The sequence below is a fragment of the Vicia villosa genome, linkage group LG3, assembly GCF_029867415.1.
Source record: "Vicia villosa cultivar HV-30 ecotype Madison, WI linkage group LG3, Vvil1.0, whole genome shotgun sequence".
Classification (NCBI taxonomy): Eukaryota; Viridiplantae; Streptophyta; class Magnoliopsida; order Fabales; family Fabaceae; genus Vicia; species Vicia villosa.
The window spans coordinates 71,082,247-71,096,327 of record NC_081182.1 but is presented as its reverse complement, the minus strand read 5'-3'; the positions used below and the strand labels follow the sequence as shown (position 1 = coordinate 71,096,327).

Below are 14,081 nucleotides of genomic sequence, written 5' to 3'. Positions count from 1 at the left end.
GGATATGAGTTAGTCTCCCGACTTAGTAACTGAGTAAACTTTTGTAAGCAAAGGGATTTTCCGTAAAATTATATGGCTATAAGCGCGCGCACACACACACAAAAACTTTTTTCAAATATCTTTATCAAAAAGAAAACATATTTAAAAATGTCTTGGAGTTGTACCAGATGACTTATTAGGAGATAAGGAAATAGCTAGAGGGAAATTTGATTTATCTAATTGATTAGGACTTTGATCTAATCGATTAGCTCAATTCAAACTTACGCCTTAAGTCATTCAGACAACGCCTTAATGATGTGCAATGGTGATATATCTTGAATTTCCATTTTGGGAACTTATAATCGATTCTTTTTAGAAATCTAATCGATTAGCTAACGGTAAAAATCATTGAATGCAATTTCCATTTTGGGGCACCTCTTGCCTATAAATAAAGGCCTCATATCTCATTTTAAATAATCTAGAAACGTGTTTTGACACTACCTCCTCTCACTCACTCTCTCTCTCTCTCTCTAATTTTTATTGTTTACTTCTCTCACTAGATATTATAGTCAAATGCTTTTGTGAGGAAAGTCTCTTTGTGAGTGAGGTTAATTGTGTAATTCTGGAAGGCTAGAATTGTAAAAGTTCACCAAGGATATTGTTTATATGAACCTTGGTTGAATACATTCATTTAGGGATTATTTGTGGTTAGAAGTTAAACTCGATAAAAGATTTGGTTGGGGATTGTGTGATCAGTTCCTATTTTGGTTGAAAATTAGCCGTTATAAAAATCTTCCTTTGGTTTTTGGTTAGTATCCGGTTAAAACTAAGATTGGTTGAAGATTAGCCGATAGTAAAATATTCCTACGTTTGAGATTAGCCCGGTTAAAATCTTAGAGGTTGTGGTTTATCCCGTTAAAGCCAGGATTATTGTGCTCATAATTTTTGGAACTTGAAGACTAACCGTTACAAGGTCCATGTTCATGGAAAGGAGACTAATCACTTAAATCCGCAGTAGAGAAGAAAGCTTGGCCACTTTACTCTCAATAATATTTTGGAGAAAAGACACAAACTCCTATATCTATTGTCTTGTAATATTTTGGTTGAAGGTCAAATACCATTTCCTTGTAAAAGGGGGCTCGTGAGCCTTTCCTACTAAGAGCTCTCAAGTATTATTAGAAACTCTAAAGACCAAGTCTTGGGGACAGGAGTAGTTCCTTTTGATTTTACCAAGCCTCCATAATTCTATGTGTTCTTCTTCTTCTATTCACTATTTAATTTCTATTATTTAATTTCCATTTCTTAAACTTTTAAAAATGTTTTTAAACTCATATTTGAATTGCCAAAAGTTTTCAAAACCATGTTTTTTTCAAACCACACAATTCACTCTCTCTTATGTGTGAAGTTTCAAGTCCAACAAGTGGCATCAGAGCCTAACTCCTGTTTAAGGACTTATTGTCTCAGGAGGAAGATGACTTCCTACACAAGATCTTTTTTAAATTCACCACCACCTTTTGAAAATAACAACTTTTTATTTGGCAAGCTAGATTCATACTTTTCTTGAAAGCTAGATTATAGTTTTTGGGAAACAATTATAAAAGTTCCGGTATACCCCTCTCATCAAATTAATGATGAAATTGTGATAAACCCTATTCTCTTTAGACCGAAGATGAAAAGAGAATTATAGGCATAGATCTTAAAATCAATAATTTCATAATAATGTATTTAGATGATAATAGTTTTTTCTTTGTTCGTCATTTTAAAACCGCCAAGGAAATGTGAGATACTCTGGAAAAGATATATGGAGTTTCTCCAAGTATCAAGCTAGAGAAGATGAACACACGAGGTGAAGAAGATATAGAAGCTAGTCTTGGATGTTCTTCTATTCTAAATAAATATAGGAATTCGTGTTAAAAACTATTTCACTAACAAATATCTACGAATTAAGAATTCAAGAATTAATCTAACTCTTAAATCTATAGATATAATCCTTCATGGATTTTAGGAAAAATCAAGAAATAAATATATCATAGAGAAGATGAAGGGGATGATGCAAATACTTCAAGGTGAACAAATCCAAACTGAAGAATTATCATCATCATCATCTTGCTCCTATCACACAACTTCGGTTCAATCCATTGAAAGAACATACTCAATCATCGAACAATTAATATCAGACAAAGGATCCTCTTGTTCAAGGAAAGAAAAAGAATATGAAGAAATCTCTTCAGCATTTGAACAAAGAAGAGGAGAAACATCAACCTCAGGTAGAATTGTGAAAGAATCATTTTCAAACGAAGAAGATAGAATATGCTCAAAGGTGCCCAACGAGGAAGACACGATCTCGAGATTAGAAAATGGAGATCTCAGAAAAGGGAAGTATCCAGTATATAAATGCACTTATCCATTCTTTGGTTTTACTGACTCTCACATTGTTAATGTTGTAAAGCAGCAAGCAAAAGATTGGAAGTATTTCAGGTTTTACCGTATTCACAGAGAATGGTACGAGGGAAAGAATTACATTCAAGAGTTTCCGTGGTTTTGAGCTTACCATAAAATGGGTTTAAAGGTAAAAGGTATTAACATGAAAATAAATACATTCTTCAGGGAGAAAAACTTATTAGGCATGAATATAAACTACTCGTCACAAACTTAAACTTATAAATCAGTTGTACTCAACCTACAATACTCGTCAAAATCACCATGTATCTCTCACATCAGTTTCCATTTCTCAAACACCTACGAGAAGTATCACAACCAAGGTTATGTCTAATGCAAAGTTGAGAGAACAACTGTATTCTCGCGTCGGCGATCTCTCGCACGAAACAATAGCACGGGAGCTTCAAGCTTTGATACACACAATGAATATTAGCTCTAAATCTATCTATAGAATCTAGAAAATAATAGATATCCATCATCTATCAAGATTTAAGGAGTTTATGTCTAAAGCAACTCAAATCCTAATATAAATGCAAAAAGATTAAGGAAGACATCAAGATTGATTTGTAAAGCAAGCTTTATACAACACCATGATCAACAAATATACATATGTTCATAGAAAATATACAAACCTATCCAACAAAAAGAGAAATACACAGAGAGGAAGGGAGGAAAACCAAACATCTCACGGGTTATCAGTGTTGATTGATGAGAATTCTGCCTCCGAATCATCCATATGCAAGACCCAATTGTTGTTTTCTAGCTAATCCTACCAAATAATGGAATTTATGGAGTTACAACCCCCACCCCCAAACACCATAACCTATAACTATGCTGAAATGAAAGATATTAAGACAAGATTTACGTTGTCGCACTAAGCGCGCTCACTAGACTTAGCGGGCTGCCACTTATTACACACAAAGTCTGCCACACCAACCTAAGCACGCTAATCGGGCTCATCGTGCTTAGCGAACTCAGAAAAACAAATCTGCTTCTGCCAAAGAAGTTGTAGCACGCTAGAAAGTAAGCTTAGCGGGCCCAAACTTTATTTTCTTCCAAAATCAAGTATTTGAAGTTGTTCCTTCGACACTTTATTGCTCAATGCTCCAAACATGCACCAATACCTACAAAATGAATGAAAAATTATCAAATGGTACACAATTGACTCAAAAACACAATTATACTCTATATGTACAAATATAACTAATATGTGTGAATTCACGCACAAGGTGAGGCAAAAGAGTCAGTAAGTGCTACAAAACTATATACAAAAATAATTGCGGTTTTGCACTTATCACACATCCAACGATGTGTGGAGAATGATACATCGTAAGGTGTTTTTCCCATCTGAAAAATATTTATCAAGAATCTTTCTTGATTAAAGAGGTAAAATTATTTTAAGGTTGAAATGATCAGGAAAATTTAATTAAACCCTTTAAATAATCATTTTATTTATTTTAATTATTTTTTTATCATTTGAATAAAATTATTCTTAACCCATAAAATGAGCATTTGTGTTAGTTTCATAACAATAGGTGTAAATGGGGGTACAAAAAGAAAAAAATTCAACACAAGACCCAACAAGCACCAAGAAGGATGAAAAATAATATCTTAATGGATTAGTATAATAAATTAAAAAGGCTTGAGAGTTATATTCTCTATTCAAATCCAAACTCATCTTGCACACCAAGTAAATCAAGTCTCAGCATTTATAGAAATCTCACCAAAAATAAAAAGATTGACAAATCTAATCGAATAGAGGAAAAATCTAATCGATTAGGAGACTCAAATAATGAGATTTTGGATCCGATATTTGAACAATACAATCTTCCCATTAAGATCTCTTATTCTACACGCTCAAATCCTCTAGAAGAAACTATATAAATATGTACCTCATTCTTACTCTTCTGGCATCTCATTCCTCCTTTTTCTATAATTTCTTATGTCTTTGTGTGTGAAAATACTCTCGCAAAATCATCATGAGCCCTATAAGGTTAAGCTTCACTGTCAGTCCTATCATTGATGATTTCACTACCAAACAACAAGAAATCAGATGCTTCAAATAATTTTCCAACCTAACCATCATGAGAATTCATACCCTAGCTCTAGAAGATTTTAAGAAATGAAATTTGTTCAAAAACTTTGAAGAACTCAACGTCACCAACTTCCTCTACACACTCTAAAAAATAATTTATACCCCCCTTATGAAGATGTTTTTCTCAAACCTACACTTCACTGATGGAATACTTCAAAGTGAAGTAAGAAAATATAGGATAAATCTGTCAGTGGAAGAATTTGGAAAACCTATGGATCTTCCTCACGAGGACAGACTCACTGAACTAGGAGACAAGGCAAATAGGTACAACTGCGTCTTTGCTGCATCCTCATGAGAAAACCATTATCACACATACCATATCCATTCAAAGCTAGATACATCCTTCCTGAAAGTAGGATGACTCACTATGTGATGACTCACATCCCCTTTCTCAGACAAGGAAACTTTGGTCTCCTAACCCAAACAGATGTAGAAATAATTTGGTTAAAAGAAAACAAAGTCAAGATCAACTAGGTCTAATAAGTAATTAACTACATGTTGGAAAATAGTTCAAAAGGGACACAACTTCCATATGGAAACATGATCACAAAAATACTAGAAGAAACAGGGTACAACTTCGAAGATGGAGGGGAATTTAAGGTAGATCAACTGAGATATGAATATTTGTCCTACCCTCAGTGCATTATGAATTAAAAGATGGGAAGATCATAGAAAATACATCATCAGACAAAAAGAAAAGAAAGGTCATAAGTCAAGAGACACCCATAGAATTAGATAGCTTAGATGACTCCCATCACATACTCACAACCATAAACCTTCTGAAAATCCTAAGTGAAAAGATAGATATACTCAGTGACAAGATAGACTTCGTAGTACACCACTTCATTTCTTACTAAAACAAATTACCACCTCACCTTTTCCACCATGATGATCTTGATGAAGAATAGTCTACTTAAAGTTTTTAATGTTGTGCAATTTTCTTTCATGTACCTTTTTTTTGTAATTTCAAATTCAACAATTTACCTTTTTGTATCTTTAAATTCAAAAATAATATGAGTGTGATGTTTGTTTCCTTTCTTAAATGCCTAAATTGCCCTTATTTTGCATATTTACTTTTCGTAATGCATCTTTACCCGCCTTTTTAATTTTGACAAAGGGGGAGAAGTATACTCTCAAGTGGAGGGTATATTTCTATCTAACTCAGGGGGAGCTTTATCACTCAAAATATTTGTATGATTTCTTTTACCACCTCCCCTAAGAGATGCATTGTTATCATAAAAAAAGATTAGTATGTGGAACCTTGTTTTGCAGGTAATATACCTTTAACCAATACATCGTCTTTTGATGATGACAACTGTAAAGGAAAACCATAAGGACAACTGATGATAAGTCAAACATAGTACTTAAGCGGTTAAAGATGCATACTCAAGTGATATGATTTGATGAACTTGACTATTCAAAGGAGGCAAACAAAAGTGAAAAATATCTAAAGCCTCAAGTGATCTCAAACAATGTCAACTCAAAATCACAACTGCAATAACATCTATCGGTTAAGAGACCAGATATTGCAGCACACATGTTGGAACATCGGGTTCCACACGTGTCCCTTCTGCACCAAAACTAGGTTGAACAAACTCAAAATCACAACTGCAATAACATCTATCGGTTGTAAGAGACCAGATATTGCAGCACACATGTTGGAACATCGGGTTCAACACGTGTCCTTTCTGCACCAAAACTAGGTTGAACAAACTCCATATTATTTTATATAATGCAGCCAATCCACAAGGAACTTCAGTTATCATGCATGAAGTATTCTCAAGATCAAAATCAATTTGTCGTTTTCTAATACCAATAAATCATTAATGTTGTTTTTCTTATTGTGCCCTTATATATTAATTATTTATTTTCTTTCAATTTTTAAATTTTATTTTTTCAAAAATACCATTATTAAAAGACAATTTTGTAAAATAAATTATAAGTATTCTTTCTAAAATAAAATTAACTATATCTTCAAAAACAATTTCCCATCATAATTTTTTAAATTTATCTTTTCAAAATGTTTGCTACATGTGTAGTGACTAGTGACATAATAATTAAGTTAACATGTTCACTTAAGTCTTGATATCATATAAAATTCAAATTAGATTTGTCATATTCAACAGGTATAACCCTCAAATCCAATCCATTCTAAGTCATAGCAAATTTGCTCCGCAAATTTCTCCTTCACCTAGTGTTTTGTCTTTAATGACCATGACCATAAAACCTTACTATAGACAATCAAGGACAAACCAAACCAGCAGAAAATACATATATTTCAATGTTCAACATGTTGAACAAAGATCAAAACAGAAGACAAATTAAAGCAATAAGCTGTTATTGTTTTATAGTGCTACAACTCTCATATCTATAGTTATTTATCAACCTATATTCCCCTTGAACCTGGAATATCAACCCAGTGCAACTGAAGCTCAACTTCCCCACATTCAACATTTCTTAGTCTAAGAACCATGTTTTGGAAAACCTTGCCATCTTTCCAAACAACGCGACTCTCTTCTGCTAAACAATTTTGTCTGCTAGGCACCACCTTTGTAACTATAGTCTCGTTCGGAAGACCTTCCAACCGCATCTTTATGGCTTCAATAAATGGACCTATGTCAAACTCCGCGTCCCCCATTTTGTCATCCAAGCTGAATGTGTCCTTATCGTACACATGCTGCATCACATGATTTTGTTTAGCATATTTCACTGTCTCAATTTATTTCTCATAATGCATCACATGATCATGTTTCGCATAATTAATTCTGTCTCAATTTTTCATAATCCCCAAAATTTAACATGTGTGTATGTGAGTTTCAGGTCGTGGTTACCACTTCGTCTACAGACCTAAAACATGTTTTTGCTATAAAGTAAGGTTTTTGAGGTTTTAGAAGTGTTCTGTCATATAACAGATCGAAAGTTTGTCTATTGAAAAGTCTCATTTTGATTACTGTTATGTGATCAATTGATAATAGTGATATTCAATATCAGTAAAAACATGATAACACAGATATTTAAAGTAAGCAGGTTTCAATTCTGGGATGAAAATAATTGATTTTGAATGAATTGATTCTGTAAAGTTCTTTATATAGCTAAAAATGATTTGAATGTAAAGGAATTTATGTTCGGATAAATTTACGTGGAAGTGAGTAGAACAGTAAATTTCAAGGTAAAAAACACATTTAATCTCAAAAGCTACAAATTAGAGGCAGAATCGATTCTACTTTAGAAGAACCAAACACCTCAAAATCATTCCAAAATCAATTCTATATCTCTAAAATTGCTTTTACTCTTCCAAAAGCTAAATCTAACATTCACTTACCAGATGGATTGGAATTTTAGGATCTGAAATTGATAAAGTCAAGTCTTCATTCCACTCTGGATTTACATTCTTTTTCACTACCCTAGTCTTCAGCTTCTGCATAGGACATGAAACGCAGCAATTAGATGGATGAACATACAACCCAAGACACTTCACATTCATTCAAGGTGTGTCAAGTGTCAGACACCAACATAATTGGTTTCATTTCAATTATTACCGGTAACAACGTGTCAGTGTCGTGTCTGACACATTCTTACCATATATCATATCCTTAATTTTTCCAAACATAAAATTGACTACATAATCTAGTGACAGTATAAAAATAATGATTGAAAAGCTACTTTATGACTCTAGCAATTTATTTATAAAATCAGCTTAAACAAAGCTCTAAAACCATCTATGCATGTTGAGATAGAAAGAAAAAAAAGCATGACAAAAATTAACAAATCTGAAGAACTATGATAAAATTCCCAGAAGAAGAAAAAAAAACAACCTAATTGAGCAACAGAAGAATTAAACCAAGTGAAAAACCAAACCTGTTTTCCCATTTTGATGACAACATAAGGATCACTGCTTTTAACATCTCTGACAGCAAGATTAACTCCTCTTTGAACATGAATTTTGAGCAATCCCAGCAAATTCTCCATGGATGTTTTTGTGATAATGTGAGAAAGTTCAGCAGAGTAGAGTTTTGAAGAGAGGAAAAGTAATGGCAGAGCAGAGGAGTGGGGCCCTTGAGTAAAGTATAGTACCTATATATTTAATTTTAATTTATGAAGTTCTTTCTTACTTGTTTTCTCTTTATTTAATGCAAAGGTCTAGACAAAGCTGTCTTTTTCTATTGCCCTCTCATACATTCCATCTATAAAAAAGTTTTTTTTTAATATGTTCATTGTTTCATTTTCACAATTTAATAATTTTAAAATCTTATAATAAATCAGTGTTTTTTCCATTTTATTCAAAATTATTTGTTGCTTCTTAGTAATTTTTTTTAGTTTACAACAATTAAGAATTATGTCAAATAATATAGAATAGAATCCAAATAAAAATTATAGATTTAGGTTCATAAATCAATTTCGATAATTATTTTGATCAATTATATATATATATATATATATATATATATATATATATATATATATATATATATATATATATATAAATATAATTTTTTTTAGTTTACAACAATTAAGAATTATGTAAAATAATATAGAATAGAATCCGAATAAAAATTAAAGATTTAAGTTTATGAATAAACTTGCGATTAATTATTTAGTTAAGAATTTAATCTTGACCGTTTTATTTTGTTATATTATTTATAGTAATTATGTTTGTATGAATTATTTTTTATAGGAACGTTGAAATTGTGTTTTTTTTAATATAATTTATAAATAAGTAAATATAATTCTTTTAGTAAGAAATAATTACAATAATTTAAGTAATTGGGTTTAGATGAAGTGATTAATAAACTTCAATTAGAAAAACATTGATTAAGAATATTTATATTTAAATTCTGAATAAAATAATTATTTGATTCAATCGAACTCTAAATTAATTAAAATAAGGACAAAACTTAGGTACAATTCTTTTCTTTTATTTTCACTCGTTAAATAGTATATAAGTATTTTTTTTAAAAAGATTGAAACAAGAAAAAAAAGTTTAAATAGTAATTAGTTTAGGAATAGACTTAAAAAAATAATTAATGTTGAATTGTAAAGTTATAAAAACACTTCTTTTAATGTGTTTTTCTTTATTAAATTAACACATGTATTGTGTGTGAGGAGTGTACATTTATAACAAGAATTTGTGAGTAAATTTTACCATTTTTGTAAACTCCACCCAAAATAGAGAAATAGACAAAGTGTGGACTCACTTATCACTTAGCATTTGACTACTTCCTAAACAACTTTTCATTTTGTTAGTTTCCACTTTTAGTGTTTGGAGGATGGCGTTTACTAAATATCTGAGTAGCGTGACTCGGATCAATAAATGTTTAGAGTAATCTTAATTGACATGTACAAGAATATGACATATTGGAAAGCGAAAAACGTGTGAAGCATATACCTAATAGAGAAAAATAGTGACTATTTGGTCAAATTGTTAGTTGGACACCCTTAATTATATTTTTGGACCAGGTTGAATATGAAGAAAATGTTTTAGTGTTTGTGGTACACACCCAATTCTAGAAAAGATATGATTAGGAACTTTGGGTTAGGTTTGGGGTGCATTGGGGGTAAAGGGTATATTAGCTGACTCTTTTTTAAGAGCTTTTTTATTTGTCTTAAACATTTCACCAACATTAATGTTATTAATATTGGTTCAAACATTTCAACCGATTCCTAATTTAATTTGAAATTTCACAAAATTATACACCAATAATTATAGGAGTACACATTAACTTAGAATTTTTTTATCTATGTAAGATTTTTGAGTCTATCTTGCAAGACGACCACCACTTGATCTATATTTTAGTGCACTTTTTCATATGACGATTTAAATCAGAGTACCATATTTACTATCACCATCCAACAAAATCCTTGAACAACCATTACATTTAGCCCTTAGATTCTCATCTTTGTCCTTCCCAATTTATTAAACACTTACCAAAAATCAATATTAGAAGTTATGACATTCTTAGACTTGGAGAACCATCATAATCAAATTTACTTGATTCATTTTCATCGTGGATAGTTTCATTCTCGTGGACCAACAATCAAATTCACTTCATCTACAATTTTATGTGAATTCATTTCATGTTGTCACTTATATATCTGTTTCGAATGAAGCTCAAGTTTGCAATCAGCAACAACAGATTTCCAAAGCGATAGCTTAATGACGATGTTGATTGAATCTTGTGATGAACTTCAATATGATTGATGATGCTTTGGTCTGACACTGGGTGGTGGTACCTGTAAATACTCTGACACTCAAGTTAGTAGCTATCATAGGTAGGCAGTATTTTTAAGTTAAGAGAGTTTGTACTTGAGTCCGAAGCCTTTGATAGGCTAGTGAGGTCCTAGGATTCTCAAGAAACTAGAACCTTCTATTTGTTACAACTATCAGGGGACATAGCACATTCTTGTCATCTGATGGTAGGGGTGAGAATAGGCCAGGCCAACTAACAGGGGCCTATGGCCTAGCCTACACAGGCCAAAGCTAGGCCAGACTTTTTTTAAGTAGAAATGGCCTAGGCTTTTTATAAGCCTAGGCTAGCCCATATGCCATGAAAAATGCCTTTTAAGCTTATCAGGTCGTCCTATTTTAATAAATACGGATAAATTTATTATTTTTTTATATTGTATTTTGTACTTTATATTGAAATACAAAAGTAAAGTTTAGTTATATTGAAGAACATGTGGAAATAAGTTGAAAAAACCTTATGAATAATGTCATTAGTTATTTTCATAAGTTCTGCTAAACAATTATTCTCAAAAAATTTATGCTACTATGTAAGCTCAAATAAGTCAATGTAAACAAACATTTAGTCTCAATGTACTTTTGATTCTCTAGTATATTTAAACATTAGATGAACTGTTTATTTACATATGTTTAAATGATATATGCATTAAAGCAGGCTAATAGGCTACTCAGGCCTTCGAAAAGGCCAGGCTCAGGCCGAAAAATAAGCTTATGATAGGCCAGAGACCAGGCTTAGGCTTTGAATTTTTCAGCAGGCCAGGTTCGGACTTGGCAAAACCTAACTCGGCCCAGCCTATTTCCACTTGTAATACGGTGGGAGAACTGACTTTTTGTTTTGTTTTTCGCAAAACATGTTGTGGTTAGCTAGAGTCGTCACCGACTTTTATTTTATCCAATTTTATTAGGAAAGGCATAAAAGAATAGGAAAGACCTTTAAAAGATTTTGAGTTCGGGGGTAGGTTATACAAAGGGAAGGTGTTAGCACCATTTATATCCATGGTTATCCATGAGCTCTTAATTTCCTAGCTCACTTCGTTTGACTTATGTGTGTGTGTGTGTTTGAAAAATATTTGGAGTGCCAGTAGTAAGGCATACTTTGTAATGATTCTTGTACAAATGTATACAAAGTGTTGTATGAAAATATTTTGTTTGAAAAAGTGAGGTGTGAAAATGAATTTGGGAGTGAGCAAGCATTTAGGAGAACCTACCCACTAAGTAATAGTCTTTCCTATTCTATGTATTTTTTTATTTTGGAGATAGTATTATCCATACCATTAGTTGGTAGGAAATCCTATCTATTGGATGTGAAGGGACAGGCGTAGGGTCATCGAATGGTCATAGAAGGCAACATGTAAGGATAGCTTAACAATTCGAAGGGACTATCATCATTTTATTGTAGGCTACCGAGGGACAAGATCATCTTTTTGTAGGCAACTTGAAGGATCATCGAGGGACTATGATCTTTATATCGAAGGGACTATGATGATTTGTTCGTAGGCACTTTTGCTAAGATATTCATACGTTCGAGGGACATGACCAATATTTCGTAAGGCAACGAAGAGAGGTTACCCTAAAGGTGGGTGTGTGAGAAGTGTGTTAATTCTGTTATTTTATCTTGAGATTAGGTTAGCTATGTTCAGTTATTTGTCTTGCCATACAATCCTATTAATCATACATCTAGTAGTTAATATATACGGAAAATAAAGTGTGGAAAGTAAAATAATACGATATTACATTGCTTTGGGAGAGATACATAAGTATAAAGAATGCGAGAATATAAATCCTAAACTATTATATCCTGTGAGCAATTACAAAATTTAGAAAATGCGAGGAAAATTAAAGGGCAGAAATAAAAGTCCTAATTAAACTATTACATCCCATAAGCAATTACATAATTGGTAAAAAATATGCGTGGAAAATTAAAATAGCGAATGAATTGAAAAGTCGATAGGTGGTTGACGTTTTGAGAAGAAAATGATTTAGGGTTAGAAAAAGATTTAAAGTTAATTAGAATCTAAACCTAAGTTAATGATTAAAAATAAACCTAAATCTAATTAATTAATGAAATAAATTTAATTAGATAGTTATGTACAATTAAATCAAATCAAATCCAATTAAATCTCTAACTAAGGTTAATTAAAATTAATATCAAAATTTGAATCAATTAAACCTAAATCTAAATATTTTTTATGGTAACTAAATTAATTAAATGATTAAATAAATGAAATAAATAAAACCTAATTAATTAAATTAATTGGATGTTTGAAAGAAAATTATTTTGTTAACTTAAATCATAATCCTAATTATTATTTGTTAATTGGTTAATTAAATGGTTAATAAAACAATTAAAGGTTAATGAAGGAAAAGGGTTGAAAAATTACACAGAAATAATGTAGGACGCTGGGAGTCGCGGATGGTGGTGTCAGCCGTTGCTGTTCAGATCTATTCGCCCTGGTGAACCAAGGGGCGGCTCGCGGTTGTCGTCGACTGGCGATTGTGTGAGTCACACAGTGGTTGTTGTCCGCGTGCGGTAAGGGCTTCACGCGGCAGATTTGACGACGGAGGTTGTGAACGGCGCTTGAATCCGGAATTCTATTCTTCTTTCATCTTCTATCTACAAAATAAATAGTAATAAGAACAAAATTATATTGGTTATTGTGTTGTGTTGGTTCAATTTGCAGGTTTGGTGATATTGGCCATGTTCATGATTTTTTTACAGTTTAACATAGGTGGAGGAACGGTTTTGGTATGAATTTTGAGTTCTTGTGAAGAGATGAATGGTAGTGGTGGTTTTACACGTGAAAGATGGTTGAAAAAAGGTTTGACCGAGACATCAAAGAAAATTTTATTTTGTATGAAAGAAAAATAAGGGTTAGAAAGTGTGGTGAATGAATGACCCTCTTGGTGGAAATTGTACGTGAAAAAAAGGTTAGAAATTGTTGTGTGTCTTTTCTCCTCATGATAAAAAGGTTCGTATATATAAGAGAAAATTAGGTTAAGTAAAATAAGGAAAAAAATTAATTTGGATCCAAATAATTAATCAGAAAATAATCAAAGAAATTGATTCTTTCTAAAAATAATTTACTTGTTCCCCAAGTTGTAAATCATGTTAAAATGCAAATTAATACCTTCTTTTTTTTGGATTTTTGAATATTTTATGATTTTTAGTCATTTTTTTGGTTAAAAAGTGCTTAAAGTGAAAAAGTCAACTTTTAAAAAATGTCTAATTAAGAACTACGAAAATTCAAATTAAATATTAAAAAAATGTAATTTCGTGATAAAAAATGGAAATAAAGTCAGTAACAAATAAAAGAAAAAATGTCACAA

The 14,081-nt window shown here is 31.7% G+C and overlaps 1 protein-coding gene across 1 annotated transcript; it reads right to left on the bottom strand.

Moving 5' to 3' along the window:
* Positions 1-6,759: 6,759 nt before the first annotated feature.
* LOC131656070 (protein C2-DOMAIN ABA-RELATED 4-like) lies at positions 6,760-8,589 on the bottom strand. The gene is made up of 3 exons (XM_058925850.1): positions 8,372-8,589; positions 7,836-7,931; positions 6,760-7,190 (listed from the first exon to the last, which is right to left on the bottom strand). Exons 1-3 carry the CDS (start codon positions 8,480-8,482, stop codon positions 6,900-6,902), a joined length of 498 nt encoding a protein of 165 aa, XP_058781833.1. The 5' UTR covers positions 8,483-8,589; the 3' UTR covers positions 6,760-6,899.
* Positions 8,590-14,081: the final 5,492 nt, after the last annotated feature.